Genomic DNA, 24,181 nt, shown 5'->3' with positions numbered 1-24,181 from the left:
ACCCAGAATGGAGGTGTTTAAGCAAGAAACAGACCATCCTAGAATCCCTAGCCCAGCCAGAACTTCACTGTGTGTACAGGCAAGTCAAATACAGCACAGAGAGCTTATCTAAATGGAATGGACACAGGTGGGGCATGGGGATACGGAGAGCAAAGGAGGACTGGATTTCTTCTGGCATTTGCCACTAGCCTGGTCATAGTCCTCACTGTGGCCAAAGCAAGTCCCTTTGTCTTGAAAACTTAATTAAAAAAAAAAATGGTAAAGATCCTTGAAGAAGAGTGAGAAGGAAAGTTGAGTATCAGAGACAATGCTTAATTGCCTCAAGCACTTAAACTAGTGGAGTTCTTGCAGGATCAGTGCCATGATTTCATTCTGCAAATATTTGCCTTTCTTTGACTTATTGCCTTGAGTGTGAATTCTGTTGTGTCATAGAACCTGCTTTGTCTGAATAACTCAAAACACAAAAATATTTTCTAGGATCAATGGTTTTTAAATTCACATCTTTGACCAGCCTTGCCTCACCTTTTCCATTTTTTATATTTTGTCATAATAATGGAGGGAGGGGTCAGTGGTTTACAAAAGAAACATAAAGAAAGCAACTAAGTCAAGTAGTAATCCTGGACCTTGCTGTCTGGTCAGTCAGCCAATCGTTTCCATGATGAATCCACTTAGACTTACTTTTCAATATTGATTTATTTATAGGGCATGAACTGGTAATTAGTTATTGACTCTGTGAAAAACAAATTATTTATAAAGCATTTATTCTATGATGTCACATGATACAAATGAGCTTTAGAATGACCAATGACTTTTCAGAACAGTTAATTCCTAAGTACAAAAGTCTCCAATAGCTACCATGCTACGTATGAGAAATCCAGTTCTAAGTGATTTGAAAACAATCATTCTGAGAACAGCTTTAAAAAAAAAATAACCTAGTATATGAGGTGAAATGACTGAGAAATAGACTTAAAGAAGGAAAGGAAAGATCTCGACAAAGCTATTTTGTTCAAAGCCATATCATAATATTTGTGACTTTCTAAGGTCTCCATTTGCCCACTCACACAGAATCCCTCTTTGCAATGCCCCTTGAACAGTTGCTCTGAACCTATTATTGGTATGTTATTGGACAGGTCACTTTACCTCTCTGCACCTCTATAATTTTTTTCTCAACCTTCCCTTAAAAGTAGCATGCTTCCAGGTGTCCTTGGTTCTTGGGTAATCAAGATGATAGAACATGTCAACATTTCAAGATGGACTTGAAATTTCAAAATGAAACAAGTGCCTTAAAAAATACTAGAAGACATTTGCCTCCACTTTTGAAGTTGTCACCATATCTGTTATCCACTTAGCTATTCATTTATTTTTTCAATAAGTAGTTCTCCAGGACTTGTACATCCTTTGCTCTGCATTTATATTGGCAAATAGAGTTAATTACATTCCTGTCTTCTGAGAGCTGACAGCTATAGTCTGGAGCTCATATTAGCTTCTCAAAAGACTTTAAAAGTTCTCTGAACCAATAAGAGATTTAACCTGCGAAGGGCACCTAAATAAATGTGTCTTTCAATATCCGTAAATAATCTGGTTAACGGAAATCAATAGAACCCTCCAAAGGGAGTCACTTAGAATTATGGAAAGCAAAGTTTTTAATTTAGAGTTCTTAGTGGTAATTGAGTGGCTGTTAATTTTAAGGCTTGGAAAAAGAAATACTAGGAGAATTTCTCCAATCCTTAGCTCCTCTTGTATATATATATATATATATATATATATATATATATATATATATATGTTAAATTATATATAAATTATAAAGGGAGGATCACTTTGCTTTCCACCCCCTCCTATGATCACAAGATGGCAGTGTTTCTGAGCTTTGCTGCTATAGTAATTTGACTTAAAATGGAATTGGACACAATTGCTATAGGAAAATCAGAGTACATAATATGAAAGAACCTTGGCATGTAAAATAAAACCAACTGGCAAAGAAAAACAAATGGATTGTTCAGGAATTTGCATTGCTGGAGGGATGAGCCTGTGCCTAGGTCTTGAATATATCTGGATATTTACAATTTAGTGACCTTTTCTAGAACTCTCAAAAGACTCCAGCTGGTTGAGGTCTTGAGAGGAAATAAAGGTGATGAAGTTGGGAAATAAGCTACGATTTGATCATGAAAGGCTCTGCATCCCAGACTAAGGAAGTTTGATTCTGGTCTTCACTGGGCAGCCACTGAAGGGTTTTTAAACAAGAGGAGGGGCACGAATCATCAGGCTGTGCTTTGGAAAGGTAACTGTTGGTATTTTAGAGGTTGATATGAAAGGAGGGAGAACAATTACATACTACAGGCAGGCTAGCTAGTCAAGAAGCAGTCTCATGGTTTAAATAAGACTTAATTATCTAGATTAAAACAATGTCAGAGAGATGGAGGAGAGATCTGAATCATATTTACAAGTGTAGTCAGTAGGCCTCAGTGATTATTTTGGGCTTTAAAAGAGAGAGGATTCCCGAATTAGGTACCTCGTCAGACAGTCCCATGATTATAACTAAATGAATTGTATAAGAGAGAAAATGGCACATGGGAGTTGAGGTGCCTTGCCTGTAAAATATCATTTGGAGGAGGCTAGTCACCAGTTAAGAAAGGAATTAGGGTTTGAGGAAGAAAGGGAGTGTGATTCTTTTTTTCTAAGAGGTGAAGGAGTGAGCCAAGTAGATCTCTGGGGGAGGGCATTCCAAGACCAGGATGGTGCTTCATATGTTCAAGAAACAGAAAGAAGGCTAGTTCAATCTCCTCACTGTTGATTCATCAAATACTTATTGAGTACCTATAATATGCTGAGCACCAAGCTAGGCGTTGCAGAGGAAAAAGAATATTCCCTGAACCTCAAGGAGCTCTGGAGGAAATACAGCATTAAAAACCATATGTGGCGCTCCTGAGTGACTCAGTCGGTTAAGCGTTGCCTTCAGCTCAGGTCATGATCCTGGGGTCCTGGGACCAGAGCCCTGCATAAGGCTCTCTGCTCAGTGGGGAGTCTGCTTCTCCCTCTCCTTCCGCCCACCTCCCCACCACTCCTGCTTGCTTCTCTCTTAAATAAATAAACAAAATCTTTACAGAAAATATCATATGGTTTGACTTTGTCACTGTGCCTTCTTGTCCTAGGACATTTTAAATTCCCTCACGCCAGTCTTCCTTTTCCCGACCTCTTTATTTGAGCTCTCCTTTCTGTCGCCATCTCTCTTCTAGGGCATGACATCTCCCCATTTCTTTTTCTCATCTCTCCTATCATCTCCCCTCCCCATTCTAGCCTCCTATCTCCCCTTTCTCTCTCTAGTTCTTTCAGTCTCTCTTTCTCTCAGGAGTTTTTCCTTATCTTGATTTTCTGTAGCCAGAAAATGATAGGCCTAGATGTAAGTTTTTTTTGTTTGTTTGTTTGGTTTTTTTTTTTTTTTTTTTTTTTTGCATTTATCTGGCTGGGTGTCCTCTGAGCTTCCTGTATCTGAGGTTTGAAGTCTGAAATTAATTTGAGGGAAATTCTCAGTCATATTTCTTCTGTTCCTTTCTTTTTTTCTTCTCCTTTTGGCAATTCCATTGTGCATCTGCTACACCTTTAGAAGTTACCCTCAAGTCCTTGGGAGAGTGTGTGATCTTAAAGTTATAGTTTGGGGCACGACAGTGTCTAGGTAGAAAGCTGACACCACAGGAGTGTGCAAGTGCAGGGAATGTCAAGAATGAGGGACAGTTTATCCCCCAAATAATAATCACCATGGTAATAACAGTGTTCTCTACATGGCAACTAATATTTTCTGAATCATAAATACCTGTGTCTTACAGCAATTGCCTTTGTGTAAATTGGGCACAAGGGCATCTGGAGCACAATTCCGTATTTGTAGCATTCTGAAAATGTGTAACGCAAGTAAAAAAGATGTCTTTGCCATACAAAAGTTGGTTGTCTAATCTCCTCCCACTCTTCCATCCTGACAGTCACCTTGATGTCCTCCCTAGTTAAGTTTTAAAGCCTTCCCTGGAAAAGAAAATGGGATGATGAGAAGAAAGCCAGGGGAAGTGGTTGTCCATCCCAACTGCGCACCAGAATTACCCATCTTCTTTAAAAAAGAATTCACAATGCTGGACGCCTGGGTTCTCAGTGGTTAAACATCTGCCTTTGGCTCAGGGCCTGATCCTGGAGTCCTGGGATAAACATCTGCCTTTGGCTCAGGGCCTGATCCTGGAGTCCTGGGATCGAGTCCCCCATCAGCCTCCCCGCAGGGAGCCTGCTTCTCCCTCTGCCTGTGTCTCTGTCTCTCTCTGTGTCTCTCACGAATAAATAATGATAACAACAATAACAGAAAAGAATTCACAATGTATGGGTCCTGTGCATGGAGATTTGACTCGGCAGGTTTGGGAAAAGAAAACCATGACCCAAAGTTTTTGTATAAGCTACAGGAGACATTTAAAGGAGGGAGCGGTCAACCCTGTCTAATGCAACAGAAAGGGCTAAATGTGGCTGCTGGAAATGCCTCGAAGCCCTCCTAGATGCATTGCCCTTGGGGTGTGGGAGGGCACCACTTCAGCTAATGGAGGGAGGAGGCTGATCCTCCCGACTCAAGGAATGGGATTTGCCAATGAAAAGGTTGAGTGAAGAGCTGGGAGGCCCCAGTGGAGGTTGGAACCCATAGATTTGAAATGGTGTCAATCTGTATTAACTCGAACTTTATTCAATACTGTTGTTGTTGGCAGTGAGGGTAGAAAAGTAAACAAAATGCACAAGAATCTTACTACAGGAAAAGCAGATAGTAAACAGGTAGCCAAACAAACAAATAAATAAAGCTTTTAATTTCACAAAGTGATAAGAAGTGATGCGATCCAGAGTGAGGGAAGGATTACCTGCCTGGCAGGTAACGTCTCAAGGAAGACCAAAACAAAGCAAAAAGGCACTTGGATGAATCCAGAATGGAAGGCTGTGGAAGGAGCTGGAGCCTCAAAAGGGTCAAGGGTCAAGGATGTTAAGGTCATTGCTAGGAGCTGGTTAGAGCAATGGGCCCGCTTAGGGAGACTGGATCTGAGTGAAGGTGAAGCTGTCCTCTGACTTCCACAACTTCCTGTAGCTGTATCCATCTTGTCATGTAATAAACGTTTTACTTGGCTGCTTCCCTGACTACATTGTGGGTTCTTCTAGGTAAGGGATTTTGTCCTACCAGATTCTTCCCTGGATTCCTGATACCTTCTACTTAATAAGTCTCTATGGCTTCTGGAATGGCAGTGGGAAAAATCTGGCTGTATCCACACCTTGCAGGAGCACCGCATACCCCATATAATCTGCCTGTGTAGGGCATAGACGACTCAGTCCCCAAGGCAGGCAACTTGTCTATACAACCAAAGAGTCAAGTTAGATAAATCCTCAACAATACCAAGACAGAATTCAGTGGTTTAAGCTGTTCATCTTTTTATTTTTTATTTTTTTAAGCTATTCATCTTTATGTTGGTTTAAAGATTACTGGAAGAAACCAGAAGGCAATTAGGAATGGATTTGGGATACATAGAAGCCTTCTACAAGACCCGAGGAAAACAATTTTTGTCCAAATCTGAAGAGAAAGAGGTTAAGGTAATTTACTCGGCAGTAATTTATTCATTCAATAATACAGAAGATAATTATGTATTTTTTTTACCTTGAGACATTATTCTTATTGTTTTACTCCTCTGTCTGCAAGCTCAGTCCACAAGAGGAAGCTTATATTCATTTGGATGCTTTGCCTAGGGAACAGCTTTGTAGTCTGATAGTCAGGCTTTCTGGAATTAATAAAGAGATTTCAGACTTTCTTTTTTTCAATTATTCTTTTAAATGTCTTTCGATTTCAAAAATCACTCATCATAAATTAAAAACTAAAAAGTTACCTCTAAAGAGAAAGCTATACCATTTAACAAGAATTTAACTACCTTTTGTATTTATCTTTAACTGTTCTGTTCTATCAATCAAATAGTCCAAGGGTTGGGTGTAACACCTCCGTTTTAAAATTGACTAGATAGGGACTTCTAAGATCTTCTGAGTCCAGATCACAGCTCTGGAAGGTTCTGAAACTTCAGTCCAAAATAGAGATGAAAGCCCCCCTCTGACAATGTGTCCTTAATGTTCCAGCTGCTCATAATTTCTTTCAGCTTCATAAATCAACACCCTATTTCCCTTCAGGGCTGCTAAATCTAAATATAGATATTAAAATTTCCCTTCAAAATCCTTATTTAGAATTCTGAATGCATTTCTCTCTATAAACCACATTTCTAATGGAACATTTGAACCGGCTTAAATTCTGGTTCTGGACAGAATGGGCAGGTGAGCTTTTTCTGGGCTCACGACTGGTATTTTCCTTTGGTATTGTTGGCTTCAAGGAAATAGGTGACAGAGGCCAATGTTTTCTTGGTACCTTCCCAGCTGCCTTCTCATGTCCAGCATTTATTTTCCAGTCTCCTTTTTGTCCTTCTACCTTTCTACCACTTTCCATAAAAGAGACCCTGTCTTTTCCCATAAAACAAAAAACTCTCAAGTTTGATGGGATTTAAAGGCCAAGCTACAAAGTAGTTTTGCTATACCGTATAGTCAAAAGGCTTCCAAAATAGTATGCATTATACATATCAGGATACTATTTTAAGCCTTGAATTATGAGGATCCTTCTTCAATTCTAAATGAAGCCGTGTGGATTCTGTTTCTACTTTTTTTTTTATCTTTAATTTTTAAAAATCAAAGTAGCTGGAGTCACTCATTTACATCACAGTTTATTGACTTGCTGTATTTTGGAGCAAGTGCAAAGTCATTTTGATATATGGCGATTTAAAATAATTGCTCTTCTCAAAATAGAGGGAAAATTAGCTGGTCTGGTGCATCAGCCTATTTAGGCAATATGTCTCCATATGTCAGCTCGCTGCTCTCTGCACCACCTGCTTGAATCCCCATCAGGGACACAGACCGATGAGATCACTACAGCAAAGCTATAGATCTTGGGCAAGTTAACTGGTCCGATTTTGCCTGGTAATAAGGAGAGTGTCTCTGGAAAATGGGAAATTGGAATCTGTCACCGCTTAGCAAACTGATGAGTGATTGCTATTGTTTTGCATCTCTGTAGGGTTAGCACAGTTTATTAACTATTCCACGGCCCTGAGAGTTTAGTGTTACTGCCATTCTGCAGGCAAGAATCTGAGAAGTGTGTTACGAAGCATAATTGTTGAAAGCAAAGTGAAGGTGAGCAGTTTTCTGAGTCTTAAGATTCAAGTAATACCTGCCTTGAACACTTTTAACCATGGGGAATGGGGTGGGGGGTGTGGGGGGGATTTTTGTAGCTAGGATCACAAATCAAAATCCTCTCAGGGAATGACTCACAGCTCTCCAGCCCTTAGCAGTGACTCTGCCTCCCTAATTCCTGAAATCAAAATTCACAAATACCAATGCCCATATGGCCAAAACTGTGACAATATTTTCAACAGTTCTTGATTTCGATTAGGGATTAATCACTGAAGAATAAGAAGTATCAGAACTATTTTAGAAAAAAAAAAACCATTTATTTATTAAACAAACTTACTAAAGGGAAGTCTCCAAGCTGTGAATCTTAGCTTCATTTATTGAAAAAGAAACCGTGGATATAATAATGCTCCTTTTGAGGAGAAACTATATGAAATCATAAAGTTGGAAGAGACCTTCAAAGTAGTCAGTTTGAAACTAGCGTTTCATTTTAAAGTTACTTGGTGATAATGAGACTAACTCTTAGTACTAATTGGGAAGGAAATATCTATTTTAGTGCTAAATGTTACGTACCTCAGAATATGTGTTTTTAAACTGCAGATCATAACCACTTAGTGGGTGCTGGCCAGCATTTTAAAAAATAACAATGAAAAATGACAATAAAAAATTAGGAAATATCAGAGTCTGTTTCACATTGTAAGGGTAAGTAGGGTGTCATAAAACTATTGTTTTATTGATGTAGTGAGTGTGAGCGCGCGCGCGTGTGTGTGTGTGTGTGTGTGTGTGTGTGTCTGTAGTGGCATATGATACTGAAATATATTTTAGTAGAGTGGGTCAGAAAAGTTTGAAAACCACTGCATTTACATCTGAATATGAGGAGATGAAAAGAAACATTCCTTGCCTTTGCATTAGCAGGTTTCCTACCTCTTGGGCCTCTGACCCCCAACTGAGTAGATTTCATGGCCCATTATACAACATTTACATTGTTTCCGCAGCCAGGATTTATTTCTCTCCCCATTTTCTAGCTTTGGGGCCATGCATTTTGCTTTCAAAGTCACCTTTGTGTTCCCATCTCCTTTCCCAGAGACCCTTACTTTCTTCCCATAAGTTGTGGCTACTTCTCAACTGTACCCCAAATGCACATCAAGTTAAGGTCCTAGTCATCGTGACTGTGTTTTATTTGCACAGCACTCCTTTAAGTTCCAGCAGGAGTCCTTTTCTGTTGCAGATGTACATTTTCAAACATTTTATACAAAGATAAAACTTTGGATAATGCATTTAAATCAAAGAAAAAAAATTCATCTGGACATCATAAGAAATGTTCCCTGACATGAATCTGCCCAAATTTCTAGCTGGAACTAATCCCTGAGATGCTGTTGGCTGGAAGCAAAACCAATGTTGTGATAACCTCCCCCTTCTTTGCAACTGAGGATCAGGTGTCTGAGAGACAGCAGAAGCTCTGGGGACATAGGTATTCCCTACGGAGAATGCCAGAAGGAAGACACATTGACCTTGGTACTGTCGAAGGAAGTATTAGTTTCTTATTGCTGCTGCAACAAATTTCCACAAAATTAGGGTCCTAGAGTAATACAAATGTACTATTTTACAGTTCTGGGGGTGAAAAGCCTGACACAGTTCTTACTGGGCTAAAATCAACATGTTGACAGGGCTGCCTTCCTTCTGGGTGCTCTGAGAATACATTCCTTGCCTTCTCCACCTTGTAGAAGCTGATTGAATTCTTTCCCCCATGGCCTCGTCGCACTGACCTTTGCTTGCCTTGTCCCATCTCTGTCTCTGACTCTGACTCTCCTCCAATTGCTTATAAGGGCCCATTAGACAGTCTCTCCATCTCAAGATCCATAATTTGATCACATCTGCAAAGTCATTTTTGTCATGTAAGGTAACACCTTCACAAGCTCTGGGGATTCGGATGTGGACATCTTTGAGGGGCAGCATTATTTGACCTCCCACAGGGGCCTGCAAGGATGCCTGTCAAGGAGCAAGGGAAAACGAGGTCACGAATAGTCCTTCAGACATATCTTGATTTGTGAAAATGGCTTCGATGCTGGTGACACGCTTGCAGAAGAAGGGCCTCTATCCTGGAAACATTCACTCTGGCACCTGCAGAGTCCAAGGGTTGGGAGCTGCGGCCATTCTGCAGCCTTGTACAAGCCCACCTTTCCCCTCATGGGCAGCATGACCCACTTGCTTGAAAACGAGCAATTAGGGGGTGCCTGGGTGGCTCAGTCGGTTAAGCATCTGCCTTAGTCTTGGGTCATGATCCCTGCTCCATGAGGAGTCTGCTGCTCCCTCTCCCTCTGCTGCTCCCCCTGCTTGTGTTGTCTTTCCCTCTCTCTCTGTCACATAAAATCTTAGAAAGAAAGAAAGAAAGAAAGAAAGAAAGAAAGAAAGAAAGAGAAAGAAAGAAAGAAAGAAAGAAAGAAAGAAAGAAAAGAAGAAGAAGAAGAAGGAAAGAAAGAAAGAAAGAAAGAAAGAAAGAAAGAAAGAAAGAAAGAAAGAAAAAGAAAGAAAGAAAGGAAGGAAGAAAGAAAATGAGCAATTGCCTCCCTGTTTGCTGGTGGTTGCTTGCTGGCCCAATGGTCTTGGTTGCTTGGCCCAATGGTTGCCTCATGAAGGTCTTTATCATTTGGGTCCTTAAGGCATCTCCTCTGGTGAATTTTTTATAACTTATTTTTAAGCCTTCTTGTTCTGCCTGGATTGGAGAGACCAGGGCTTAAAAGAAAGAAGGAACATTGTATAACACGCACAGGTGAAGCAGGTGAGCTGGGGATAAAAATGCATGAGAAGCTGAAAGCCTTCAAAAGAGATCTTGAATATATAAAGCACAGAGCAAAAACTCAAAAGCTGGATTTATAAATAGAGGGTCAGAGATGAAAGCCCGTGAAGGCAAAGGGAAAAAATATATATATACATTTGCAGACACAGGAAGCTGTATTGGAGGAGACGCTCCTGCAAATTCAGTAAAGTTGCTCACGGCAGATACCCTGGAGCTCAGTTTGATGGTGAAAACACTCAGTGTGCAGTGGTCAGAAGGCGGATCGCTGACCATGGGATTTAGGCCTGCTTTCCTGCAAGACTGTGGTTTATTCATTGACTGCATCTTGCCAGTCGAAGAACTTCCTTCGGGGATCCCATTCCTCTGTTTTTCTCTTTTCTTATAATGGATACAAATAGTTATGGGAAACAAGAAATTGGCAGTCATCGGAGGACATTCGAAGGGCACTTGAATTCACAAAGCAGTTCCTACCGTTGCCTGTCCAGGTATGGCAACCTTGTTTTCTGGGGGAAATCATCGGGTGGAGACTCTCCCAAGACCTCAGGATTTCAGGGCCCTCAGACTCCAAATCTATGATTTTTCAACGCATAGTTTCTCTCTTCAGGATTAGTTTCAACTATTATAGAAAAACATCTATAGAAGTATTAAGCACTGTTGGGGTACCTGAGTGGCTCAGTCGGTTAAATATCTGACTCTTAATTTTGGCTCAGGGTTGGTGAGATCGAGCCCCTTGTCCACTCCCAGGGTGGAACCTACTTAAAATTCTCTCTTTTTTTGCTTCTTTTGTTCCTTTGCTTGCTCTCTCTCTCTCTAGAAAAAAAAAGGTGTTAAGCACTGCTATAATCCTTATAAATTAAAATAGCTGTAGGAAACCTCTGTATGACTTAAAGTAGGTAAGTACAATAATTATTTAATTGTTGTAAATATCTACCTAATTTTTTGGCTAGTTTCAGAGTCAGTAGTAGTATTTTTACCATGAATTGCTGAAAAGTTATTTGGAAAGTATAGTGAAAATGTTTCATTGGGTTCAAAGAAGTTTGTATAAAAAAGGGGGGGGATATGTAGAAAATGTAAACTGTGTTGATAGAGATACAGGTGTTTTTTTTTTTTTTTTTTTTTTCTCAATTTACATGCTTTCGAAAGGCCTGGAACATTCCTATTAGGATTATGCTGCTGCTTCGATACTAAGGAAAACCAAAGGGGCTTTGTTCACTTTTGCATTTCTCTTTATGGATACACACTGCTAAATCTAAAGAACCAGGGCAAGACACTCAGATCCTGTGTGATCCAGGCAAACGGGATCAAGGAACAGCACCCCCAGACTCACATATGTTCCCTGAGAAAAATAACCGAGATATTGACATGGCCAAAAATCTGTGGCATAAGCTCTTACCAAATGTCTGTATGTTGCAGGGGTTTCTTGTAGATAGTATCTGTACCCAGTCCATCCCCATCTGTGTGCGCTAATCGTGAACTGTGCTTGAATCCAGCAGGATCTATTTATTTCCAAAATAACTGTGTCTTGATCAAATAGGATTCATGTGTGCCTGTCGTACTGAGGAGACACACTGGGCCGGATGTGGCTCTTTTCCCTGACTGCCTTGATTCAATGGGATCCAGGCATTTTCCAACTGAACAGCTGTGGCTTGGGGAGAATCCAGGTGTTTTTCTCACTGAATATTTGTGGGATTGGCAGGGTCCTGGGTATTTCCTTTGCTTTCTCTTGCTTGGAATTATTATAACATATATTATGTATATGTATTTCAGTGAACTTTGCTTTGTCCCAGGAAACGGATCAGTTTCCTTTACTTCACACAAAGAGCAATTACACCTAGAAAAATATGAGCAGAATTAACCACTATTTATCTTTTTCTGCACTAACTACAGCCTTCATGCTACTCGATACAAATACATGAATATTCTAAAACTCCCTTTCAGTGAAAGCAAGTAAATTACCTTTCCACACCAAATAATTATCTACTCAGAAGGTGTTGCTTTATTGAATGGGGGTGTCACACCTGTTCCAACATCCACTTGTTAAGAACCTGTTGGACTTGGCTTTGATTTCTGATTGAAGAAGTAAGTCAGCCTCCCTAAATTTGGCAATACGTAGGCCCTGTTAGAAAATGGTGTGTGGTTTTGGTTTCCACATCTTATACAATATATAGGGAAATTGGAAGGAGTTCAGAGAAAAGAAACAAAATGATTAAAGGGTTGGGGAAATAAGGAGCTGGGATTATTTTATCCAAAGAAAAGCGTTCAGGGAAAGCAAGATGGTGTGTGTATGAGTGTGTGTGTGTGTGTGTGTGTGCGCCAAAGACAGAGTCAAAGAAGCCAAATCTTAAAAGGCTATGTTTGAGCAGGTTTGATTGGCCTTTGTAGGCCATCTGGAGCCTGGTAGGGGGAGTGGGGAGAATTTGGTCTGCCCTCCCAGTTATTGGGAAGGAGAGTAAGCAATTTAAGAGAGAGAGGAGACTTGGCAAAAATCAAGCAGAAAGTGCTCTAAGCTAGAGGGTCTGTCTTATAAACTTCAAATGTAGGGAGAACTTTGGTGTATGCAGCCCTTGCATTCTAGCTCATACTAGATTTGAAAAATAGGATTTGGTATAGTGGATCTAAATCCCCTTAATGATAAGTCATGTTATACCTCTCTCCAACCATATGATGAAATCTTGAGATAAAATTTTTTCATCTTCCCAAAGAATCAGACAAAACAACTATATGCTGATACAAAAAACAGAGACAAGTGCCCTATAAAATTTGACCATATTCTGTTGGGCTCAGAAAGTAGAATGGGTGTGTATACAACCTGTGGCCAAAATTTAAAAAGAGGGAAAAGACTGTCATCTCTTTTGGATACTTAGGTTCTAAGATAGGGAAGTAGACTTAATTACCTATCATATAATCACCTGTCCAGGTGACATCATGTCCAGGATTCTGATTTTAAATCTTTAAGGACATGAAATATGTGCATATCAAAGACAAACTATGATAATAGACATTAAATCATCTCCTCTTAGAAAGCTCTGCCTCAGTCAGGGTTCTTTAGAGAAGCAGAACCAATATATACTTTGTAATTGGTTCCCATGATTGTGTGGGCTGGTGAGTCTAAAACGTGGAGGGTAGGCTAGTGGGCTGGAAACTCAGGCAGGATTTCTATATTACGGTCTTGAGGCACACAGTTCCTTCTCTGGGAAACAGTTTCGTCTTGAGGCCTTCAACTGATTGTGTGAGGCCCACCACATTATGAATGAAGCGCAACCTCCCCTTAAAGTTGAGTCATCGTAGATGTTAATCGCATTTCCAAATTATCTTCACAACGACATTTAGACTAGTGCTCGATTACCTACTATGCTTGGCACCATAGTCTAGCCAAGTATGTAATATGTAAACATCACGAGCTCCATTCTTTAGCTCATCCTTTTAGAAAGATAATAACATGTGAGCCAAAAAGAGCAGGGGTTTCCTGCTGTCAAGGTGCCCTTCCTAGCCTCGGAGGGTCTTCCTTCTGGGGGAAGAGGTGAGAAGAAACCCTTTATCTTCCACAGGATACTTCTCCTCACCTGGCTTTAAGGCTGCCCACTTCTAAATAGTGTCTTCCCGTTGCACTCTCAAGTAATCACTTCCTCGTGGCTATTCTCCTGTGCCATCCCACCATTCACACAAGCATGCTGTCCAGGGTTCATTCCTGCTGCAGTTGAGGAAAAGACAGTTCGCCTTAAGCAGAAAATCATAGAGATGATAAATGATGGGTGAAAAGCTCCAAAGACCATGGGCGCTGAAATGAAACTGTCTGGGCTCTGGGTCTGGGTTCAGATCGCAATTCCACCACTTTACACTTAAGTGACTTTGGCCAAGTTACTTGCAATGCCTTGAACCTCAGTTTCTTCATCTATAATATAGGGTAGTAATTATAATTCACATCAATATGGGATTGATGTGAGATGCTTTGGACATTTTGAGCACTTAGTAACCATTTAGACTATTTATGTTAATGATTACTAAGCTAGGGGCTGTCTATAGTCTGAGAGAAAATGTTTTTTGAAGATGGACTTCCTATACTGCTTAAACCATGTAAGACTGGGTGAAGGTCTGCTCTGGGTGTTTCTGCCCACGATCGCTGCTGTCTGTGATACTGGGAAGTTTTCATCTCCCTCTCCACACACTCAGGAGGGCTAAGAAGTCAGAGTTTGATATGACCGAGAATCCCAAAACACTTCACCCCTAAAATACTTCATCGCACAAACAACAGGGGCAAGAGAAGTAACACTCGCTGATGTCTTCTACGTGACACACATTGTTTCCATACAACGTCTCCATACATGTCTCACTTAAGACTCAAAATGTCCTATAAATTAGATAGTATAACCCCCAATTTAGGGAACAGGAAATTGAGGCTTAACAAGACTGTGACATAATTTGCCTATAATTAAGGTGTCTGGGTGGCTCAGTCGGTTAGGCATCTGCCTTTGGCTCAGGTCATGATCCTAGGATCCTGGCTGGGGTTGAGGCCAGTGTTGGGCTCCCTGCTCAGCAGGGAATCTACTTCTTCCCCAGCTCAGGCTCTCCTCTCTCTCTCTCTCTCAAATAAATAAATAAAAATTTTTTAAAAAATAATTTGCCTATAATTATAGAGCAGAACCAGAGTTGCCCAGCCTCAATGCCCAAACTCTTGCCAGTTACACCATGATACCTCTCCCAAGTGGGTCAGACCTTGACTATTTCTTGTAAGCTATTGGCTTCTGTGCTAGAATCTAAAATTATTTTTTTGCATATTTGAGAAATGTTCTTTTTTTTTTAACCCCACCAAATTGAATTCTCAAACTAAAATGCTGATCAAGGCATTCAGTGAAGGGTATGAAGTAGGCAGGAGACCTTGGATGGAACGTGCTTAAATTATAAAGCCTAAGAACTAATGTGGAAATAGATGTTTGAAGTTTCTGATTTTTCATTTGTTTCTAAACCAAACCACTGTTTACAAAGAACGTCAGTGAAAGATGCAGAATAACTAGCTGCTTTTCCTTTATTTTTAGACTCAAGTAAATATTTGGTAACAATACACTTTGCAAAATAAGCTGAAGTTCAAAAAATTAGTTCAAGAAGCCTTGTAGGATGATTAGAATGAATAAATTGTGAAGGTACAGTCCATCACAATAAAGGATTTCATGGTCAATTAATTCTGAATTATGAAAAAAAAATTCTGAATTATGGCTTAAAATCCCTCCTTTAAAAGACTTATCCTTCCATCTACCCATCAGCTAAACCAACCATCCTTCCAGTCATCCAACATATGTTTAGAGAATGGGGATCCATTTATGCGACAGGAACTGATCTGGGTTCTGGGATAAAGCCATGTTTCAAGAGCACGAAGAGGGTTGAGATCACAACAATCTAATAAACAAATGAATTAAGCAAACTGATATCAGGCATCGATAGGTGTTCTCAATGAAATATAATGGGAGGAGAAGGGTTTATGGTGGAGAAGTTTACTTGAGTAGAGTGGTCAAGGGAGGATTCCAAACAGTTGGCATTTGAATTAGTGAGAATGGGCCAAATCTTCACAAAGCAGAGGAAATAACTCCCAGGGACAGAAAGGTTTTTAACAATTCAAATGCACTGTCTGTGTCTGTTCAGGCTGCTGTAACAACGTACCATAGACTAGGTGGTTTATAAACAACAGAAATTTATTTCTTAGAGTTCTGGAGGCTGGAAGTCTGAGATTAGAGCATTGGCATGGTCAAGGAGATGGTCTGGGGAGAGCCCTCTTCCTGGTTGTGGACTGTTCACCTCTTGTGTCCTCACATGGTAGAGAACAGAGAGCAGCAAGCTCTCTCATGACTCTTATGACACTAATCCCATGACCTCATCTAATCCCCAAACCCCACCTCCTAATACCATCACCTTGGGGAGAGGGGTGTGTAGGACGACAACATGTAGATTTTTTTTTTATTGGAGTTCAATTTGCCAACATATAGCATAACACCCAGTGCTCATCCCATCAAATGCCCCCCTAAGTGCGGGTCACCCAAGTCACCCCCCCCCACCGCCCACCTCCCTTTCACCACCCCTTGTTCGTTTCCCAGAGTTAGGAGTCTCTCATGTTCTGTCTCCCTCTCTGATATTTCCCACTCATTTTTCCTCCTTTCCCCTTTATTCCCTTTCACTATTTTTTTATATTCCCCAAATGAATGAGACCATATAACGTTTGTCCTTCTCCGATCGACTTATTTCACTCAGCATAATACCCTCCAGTGTGGATTTTGCGGGAGACACAAACATTCAGTCCGTAGCAAATACCAAGATCAGAAAAAAAGGCACTATAACTGGATCCAGAGCGGTGGTATGAAATGAGGCTGGAAAGGTGGGTAGGGCCATGTTAGTTGTACAACTGGAAGGAGTCTCAATTATAACCCGAGTGTAATGGAAATATATTGGCAGGTTCTAAGCCGGGGGAGACATGATTTGAATTAGCTTTAAAAACAATAATCCAGATTCTTGGCTGAGAATTCCTTCTAGGGGGGCAGGCCTAGAGACCCGGGACTAGTTCAAGTGAGATTAAAGAGGTTAAAGTGAAAGAAGATTCTAAAGACTTACAACTAGTCTCTCCTAAATGGTAAGGAGACTTCACTGGTGAAAGGCAGTGGCTGTATTTTAACAATGTCTCCATTTACTTGCAACATATCTGCTATCAAATTGTCTTATTATTATTTTGTCAGAGGTAGAGATAATGGTGTAGAGGAGCCGTTATATATATATATATAAAACCCCCTTCCCCAAATATTTAAATAATTTTTTTAAAACTTTTATTTATTTATGATAGTCACAGAGAGAGAGAGAGAGAGGCAAAGACACAGGCAGAGGGAGAAGCAGGCTCCATGCACCGGGAGCCCGACGTGGGACTCGATCCCGGGTCTCCAGGATCGCGCCCTGGGCCAAAGGCAGGCGCCAAACCGCTGCGCCACCCAGGGATCCCCCCCTTCCCCAAATACTAAAAGGCATTTTACTGTTGCTGCCAGGAACCGTCATGCAGAGCTGTTGGTCCTCCTTAAAGGACAGCAACAGTATCTAGGAAATTAATGCTTCCCTTTGGCCTAAATGCAAAATTTGCAGAAACCACTGGCTACATAGGACCAGCCATTCTCCAGAAGGCAGAGTGTCCTTCCTCAGGCATTTTTTTTTATTCGAGGCCACTTATCAGTTTCTACCTATCGTTACAGATAATGGAAGAGGAAACCTGCGACTGGCAATTCATTGGCATTTTTCTCGGACTCCGACAGCAGCTAGTTTCAGTGTCGTCCATAGCGGCCCTGGCCGCAAACTCCCTTGCTCAGAGGCGGTGGCGAGGTGCTGCAAGGTGGTCTGGCCTGAGCTGCCCCATTTTTCTGCTCGTAAATCAGCATCGTAAAACCCCCTGGAAGGGTTGGGATGGCGCTGAATGCATTGCAAAAAAAAAAAAAAAAAAAGTGTTCACGAGCCTAATCTTTTGTCGTCATCGTCGGTGGCAGGGTGGGGGGGTGACAAGCGGCTCCCACGTCGCTGAGTAGCAGCGCGGCATAATAAAACAGGGTCTGCACCATGTGTGTCACAGATCTCCCGGGGGTTCGCGAAGGTTTTTTTTCCAAGTTCCGCCTCCCCCCCCCCCCCCGCCCCTTTGCAGCCATCCCGGCCCCAGCTGCGCGTCGGCCTCTGACTCCATCTGTCCTTCCGCTGGGGACGAGCCTCTCTCGCCAAATGGAGAACACAAGTTTGGCTCCCCAAAGTGATCGTAACCCCCGCCCTGTGCTCAGCCCGGCCAAGCGTCAGGCCCGCCGAAGGCACCGTCCGGGGGACCGGGAGGCGGCGCCGAGGGGCTGCTGCTGTCGCCCCCCCCCCCCCCCCGCCGCTCCGCCCGCGGGTCCCACTGCGCGCCCCGCCTCCTGCGCTCCCGCCCCTGGGTCCGCAGCCCGCGCGCAGGTTGGAGTCGCCCCCGCGTGCGCCGCGTCACCCGCGGGGAGGGGAGCGGAGGGGAGCGGAGGGCGGGGCTGGGTGGGGGCTGCAGCCACGCGGCGGGGACCGGCCGCCCCCGGAGCCGCGGACCCCGCCGCCCCGCCCCGCCCCCCGCTCCCGCCCGGCGCCCGCTCTCGCTCCCCGCCCTCACTCCACCCCCTTCCCGGCCCGACCCCCATCCTCTCCCTGTGTGTGCGCTTTAAATAATTTCATCCTTTTTGGCAAAAGAAATAATGCACCTGACTTTACCAGGGGGAAACAACGAGCCGAGCAGAACAAGGAACAGATGTAAAAGGAATAAAAGGAGAGAGAAAAGGAGATGAGAGTCCTTGAGAGGGCGCCAGGGGCCGGAGGGGTGGCTGCAGCGGCCGACGCAGCCGGAGCCTCCGGGGCTGCGTGAGCGGCGGCCGGAGCCGTGGTCCGTGGTCCCGGCTGCGGACCGATCCTCGGCCCCTCGGGCTGTGCTGGCGCCGGACACGGTCTCCCCCTGCGTGGCCCGGACGCCGAGGAGGCTCCCGGATTTCCCGCACCCCCCGCCCCCCTCCGCGGGCCGGCAGTTACCCGGGAGCCCGCCCGGTTTGCCGGCGGAGAGATGAGCCCGCCTGGGCGGAGGATGGGCGACGGGCAGCCGCGGCCGGGGGGGCGCCCCGGGTTCCGCGGGCGGAGAGCGTCGCCCGGAGGGCTGCCGGGCGGCGGCGGCGGCGGCGCCCCCGGGGCTCAGCGCTTCCTGCTCGGGCTCTGCCTGCAGGCGGGGCTGTGGGCGGCCTCGGGGTCACCTGCGCAGGTGTTCAACCTCAGCCTCTCGGTGGACGAGGGGCTCCCTCCGGACACGCTGGTGGGCGACATCCGCGCGGGGCTGCCGGCCGCGCAGCAGCAGGAGGGGGGCGGCTTCTTCCTCTCGGAGGACTCGGGGGACTCCCCGCTGCTGGACGACTTCCACGTGCACGCGGACACCGGCATCATCCGCACGGCGCGGCGCCTGGACCGCGAGCGGCGGGACCGCTACGGCTTCGCGGCCGCCACGCTGCTGGGCGCCGTGGTGCAGGTGGACATCCGCGTCAACGACGTCAACGACCACTCGCCCCGCTTCCCCCGAGACTCGCTGCGGCTCGACGTGTCGGAGCTCAGCCCGCCGGGCACCGCCGTGCGCCTGCCGGGCGCCCACGACCCGGACGCCGGGCTCTTCGGCACGCAGGGCTACACCCTGCTGCAGCCGCGCGCCGCGCCCGGGGACCCCGCGGGGCCGTTCTTCCAGCTGCGCTACGGGACCCCGGGCTCGTCGCCCCCGGAGCCGCTGGACCTGGTGCTGCTGCGGCGCTTGGACCGCGAGGCGGCGGCGGCGCACGAGCTGCGCATCGAGGCCTGGGACGGCGGCCGGCCGCGGCGCACGGGCCACCTGCGCGTGGAGCTGCGCGTGCTGGACGAGAACGACAACCCGCCGGTGTTCGAGCGCCGCGAGTACCGCGCGGCCGTGCGGGAGGACGCCCCGCCGGGCGCCGAGGTGTGCCGCGTGCGCGCCACCGACCGCGACCTGGGGCCCAACGGCCTGGTGCGCTACAGCCTCCGCGCGCGCCAGGCGCCCTTCGCCGTGGAGGAGCTGAGCGGCGTCGTGCGGGTGCGCGGGCCGCTGGACCGCGAGGCGCAGGCCTGGCACCAGCTGCTGGTGGAGGCGCGCGACGGCGGCGCCCCGCCCGAGGTGGCCACCGTGCGCCTGTCGGTCGCCGTGCTCGACGTGAACGACAACCCGCCGGCCATTCACCTGCTGCTGCTCACCGAGGCGGGCGCCGCGCGCGTCTCCGAGGGCGCCGCCCCGGGCGACTACGTGGCCCGCGTCTCGGTGTCGGACGCGGACGCGGACGGCGACCCCGAGCCGGGCGCGGGCCCCGGGGGCGCGGGCGTCTCGCTGTCCTTGGAGGGCGGGGCGGGAGCCTTCGCGCTGCGCGCCGGGGGCTCCCCCGGGGTCTTCTTCCTCTGCGTCGAGGGGCCCCTGGACAGGGAGGCGCGCGACCTCTACGCCCTGCGGCTGGTGGCCACGGACGCGGGCTCCCCGCCGCTGAGCGCGGAGGAGACGCTGCTGCTGCGGGTCGCCGACCTCAACGACCGGCCGCCGGTCTTCGGCAGGGAGCGCTACGTGGGCTCGGTGTCCGAGGCTGCAGCCCCGGGCACCGCCGTCCTGCGGGTCAGCGCCTCCGACGCGGACGAGGCCGGCACAGACCACGCCCGGCTGCGCTACGCGCTCGAGCACCTGCCGGGCGGCTGCCCCCCGCGGGGCGCGCGGGCCCCCGGGGGGTGCGCGCCGGCCTTCGCCATCGATCCCGAAAGCGGCGTGATCAGCACCAGCCGGAGTCTGGACCGAGAGGAGCAGGAGGCGGTGGAGTTGAGAGTGGTAGCCCGAGACCTCGGAGAACCCCCGCTCTCTGCCACCTGCCTGGTGAGCATCACCGTGGACGACGTGAACGACAACGAGCCGGTCTTCCGGAGGCAGGTGTACAACGCCACCCTTGCGGAACATGCCCCAGTGGGACACTGCTTTTTGCAGGTGAGTGCGTCGGGGCCTCTGGACCGACCAACCCCTGGGTTCCGGGAAGGCCTGGGAAAGGGGGTGGGGGTGGGGGGCAAGATCAGGCCTATCCAGGGAAGGAACGTTGTGATGCGGGGGGTCGTGTACCCTGGCTCCAAAAGCAAGGGGGTTACCCCTCCACAGTGGGGTGAATGGGTGCCCTCTGGGCACCGAGCTGTTCTCCCAGGGCTGGGCTCCTGATTCTGCTTAAGGACTCCCGGTTTCCTTCATGCTGGATATGTGCACCCACATGGGCTTGGAAGGAACCTCTCACTCTCAAGCAGTGTGCAGACGGCAGTGCCCCTTATTTTTGGGCATCGTTGTGTGGGGAAATAAGGTGGTCCTCAAAAATTATTTTTTTTCCCCAGATAATACTTACTTTAATACATACTTTAAATGCTGAAACTGAGTTACCATTTCCAGAGATTTCTTACACATTTTGTACATCCCTTAGAGGCTTACAAATGCTAGTTGAGGACATTAGGTCATTTTTTTCTTTTCTTCCTTTTTTTTTTTTTTTTTTTAAATTAGTGGTGGGTTGAGTTCCTCCAATGATGCTTTCAGGACTCTGAGAAGTAGCAGGCTCCATGATAAAATGGAGCTCTTTCCCTTACTTTTTGCAAATTCTGCATTTAAAATTCTGATCTCCTTCACTCTCAGAATATGATTTGGCGTCTTCTAGCACCAGCCCTCATTGCTCCATCTTTTCTCTTTTCTCTGCTTTTCTTCCTTTCTTTTATCTCAAAGGAAGAGTTGACACACAAGGTCGTATCAGTTTCAGGTGTACAATAAGGTGATTTGACAACTCCATACATTATACCACGCTCACAAGTGGAGCTACCATCTGTCACCATACAACACTATTGCAAAGTCATTGACTGTATTTCCCTATGTGATACCTTTTATCCCTGGGACTTCTATATTCAGTAACCAGAAGCCTGTACTTCCACTCCCTTTTACCTATTTTGCCCATCTCTCCACCCACCTCCCCTCTGGGTAGAAATTTAAATTGCTCCCCTCTGGGTAGAAATTTAAATTGGTGCAGCCAATGTGGAAAACTGTATAGAGCTTCGTTAAAAAACTACAGATAGAAATATCACATGATCCAGTAATTCCACTACTGGTGAAAAACAAAACAAAAACAAAAACACTAAATAGAAAAGATATGTGTACCCCTCTGTTAATTGCAGCATTGTTTATAATAGCCAACATACAGAAGAACCTGAGGATCCATCAATAGGTAAATGGATAAAGAGGATGTGACACACACACACACACACACACACACATATACACACGTTGGAATATTATTCAGCCATAAAAAAGAACGAGAGCTTGACTTTTGTGACGGCATGGGTGAAGCTAGAGGGTATCATGCTAAAGGAAATAAGTCAGACAGAGAAAGACAGATGCCATATGATTTCACTTATATGTGGAATCTAAAAAAAAAAAAATAAATGAACAAACAAAGCAGAAACAGACCCATTTTCAGTTTCTTACCTGAGATAAGCCAGATTTTTAAGATTGATTTATTTACTCCAAGATAATTTGGATAAATACATACAGCCTGAGAGACTAACTCGTAAGTGAACCTCTAACGCTTTATTTGGCTCTTAGGCTGGGTTCTTTTAAGACCCCGACTGCTTTTTTACTGGTTCTTGGGGAAGACCTTAACTTTTGTAGGCTATGTCTTCAAATAATAACCTTTAGATGACTAAGATGCTACTATACTATAAAAAATGAGTTTCATGACTGCTTCTGTCCTTTTAATCCGTTGGATCTGTGGGCAGTAATAATCTCCATCTCTTTCTCTAGCATGACTGGCAGTTCTTTGAGTTGCCAAGTTATTCAGAGAAGTCTTGGGAATCAGTTAATGCTTGCTGCTGAGACAGACAGTTCCACAAATGTCAGTGAGCAGCACAACGGAAGTTTATCTGTCTCTCAAGCAAAGTTTGACATGATGCAGATTGATTGGTCTTCCTCCAGCCAAGGTGGGGCCAGGCCTGGGAGTGACTTAGATCATGCCCACCAACGTCTCATTGGCCAGAGTTCAGCCCTGCGGCCTCAGGTGTACCCCAACGGAGGCTGATGAATGTAAAGGAGCACATGGGATGCCAGTGTGCACCGATAGTTTCTGTCATGGATTTCTAAAAATGAAGTCATAATAAGTGAGAAGTTAGACTAGATGATTTCTAAGATGTCTTCCATCTGGAAGACCTTGACCATCTTGGTATGAAACAGTGCAGCTTGGCTCCGTCTGAAGGAAAATAAGCAGGGTGGATTAATTGTGATTCCTTTGATTAGAACCTGTCTTTAGAGTTGTTTCTAAAATTATGAGATGATTCTGCTGTGAGGTGTGTTTATCCTGGTTTTATGACTCAGTATGTAGCGGATCCATTAGGTGAGCTGAACTTGGCTCAAGCGTAGGACTGCATCTCTTACTGCAAAAAAAAAAAAAAAAAAAAAAAAAAAAAAAAAAAAAAAGGACCTTTTCTGTTTGCCAAATATTGCTGTAAATAGCACTAAATCGTGCTAATTAGAATTTCTGGGAATTGCAGTGATCTAGCCCCTCAAGATTGCAGAGACCCTCTTTATTCACTGGGTTCTCTGGTGGCCTTTTCCCAGTGGCTATGTGAACTTTCTGTGTTCTCTAAGTCCCCTAGCTGGCTCTGTCCCCTAACTTCCAGGGAAGCCTCACCAGGCATCTATTTATATATCTTCATTCCCTATCTTTCTTTATACCACTTTGTAAAAAAGGAAGCTTCCCAGGTAGCCTTTGGGTCTCATGGCCTCCCCTTTCTTCCAGGGTTTTGTTTAATTACATTATATCAGTCCTTACAACCCTACCTTTTTTCCGTGGCTCTCCGCCAGTTTTCTCCCTCTACACTGAATATGTGCTCAGTTCTCCTTTGTCTGAATCAAACAAAATCAAAATGAGAAGCAACAGGAAAAATAAAAAGTTCTTTCCTATATTCCCTGTAAGGGAATACCATGTCACCTAATGAAACAAATCCTAGAACCTTTGAGATGTCTTGGCGGTCATCTCACATCACTGATCCTGGGGGTTCTCCCACTCTTGATACTGCTTCTGCTGCCACCGCAGTGCTGTCCCCTAGTGCTGCCCGAACCCCTTTATAGTCTCATCCCCAGATCAGAACTTTACAAAGACTTTAAATATGGAGCAGAGTGATGTAGGAGAGCCAGTAGCAGCCTGAGATAGGTGACTGACGGGACCAACAGGTTTTCACAACCTCGAAGGCACTCACCTGGATTCTTAATCTCTTGCTCCCCACTGTCCCCCATGTGGAGAGCCCCTTCCTCACCACCTACCCCTCAGGAGCTCCTTTCAGTATCTCTTTATGGTTAAGGCAGGGAGGGATTTCCACTCTGTAGAGATTCGAGGGTTGCCTCTCCAAATTCAGCATCTGGCCTGGAGGATTCTCTTTTTCCTTGGATTACTGTCAAGAAGACTGACTTCAGCGAAGTACAGTGATGTGAACTGTGCTTACAGGCTTTATGCTTTATCTCCAGCATTTATAGCTGAATCACAGAAGTGCCATAACAAGAATATCATCTCAGGCTTCCTCAAATACCATTACTGTGTTCATTCACTAATTCGC

The 24,181-nt window shown here is 45.3% G+C and overlaps 1 protein-coding gene across 1 annotated transcript in view; it reads left to right on the top strand.

The window, feature by feature from the left end:
• Positions 1-18,269: 18,269 nt before the first annotated feature.
• Positions 18,270-24,181, top strand: part of DCHS2 (dachsous cadherin-related 2) — a 226,811-nt gene continuing 220,899 nt past the window's right edge. Inside the window, exon 1 of the mRNA XM_072724890.1 lies at positions 18,270-20,540. Within this exon, the coding sequence (XP_072580991.1) occupies positions 18,594-20,540 (1,947 nt within the window). The 5' untranslated portion in view covers positions 18,270-18,593. The remainder of the gene's footprint in view (positions 20,541-24,181) is intronic.

The sequence above is a fragment of the Vulpes vulpes genome, chromosome 10, assembly GCF_048418805.1.
Source record: "Vulpes vulpes isolate BD-2025 chromosome 10, VulVul3, whole genome shotgun sequence".
Lineage (NCBI taxonomy): Eukaryota > Metazoa > Chordata > Mammalia > Carnivora > Canidae > Vulpes > Vulpes vulpes.
This window is presented reverse-complemented; position numbering and strand designations above follow the sequence as displayed.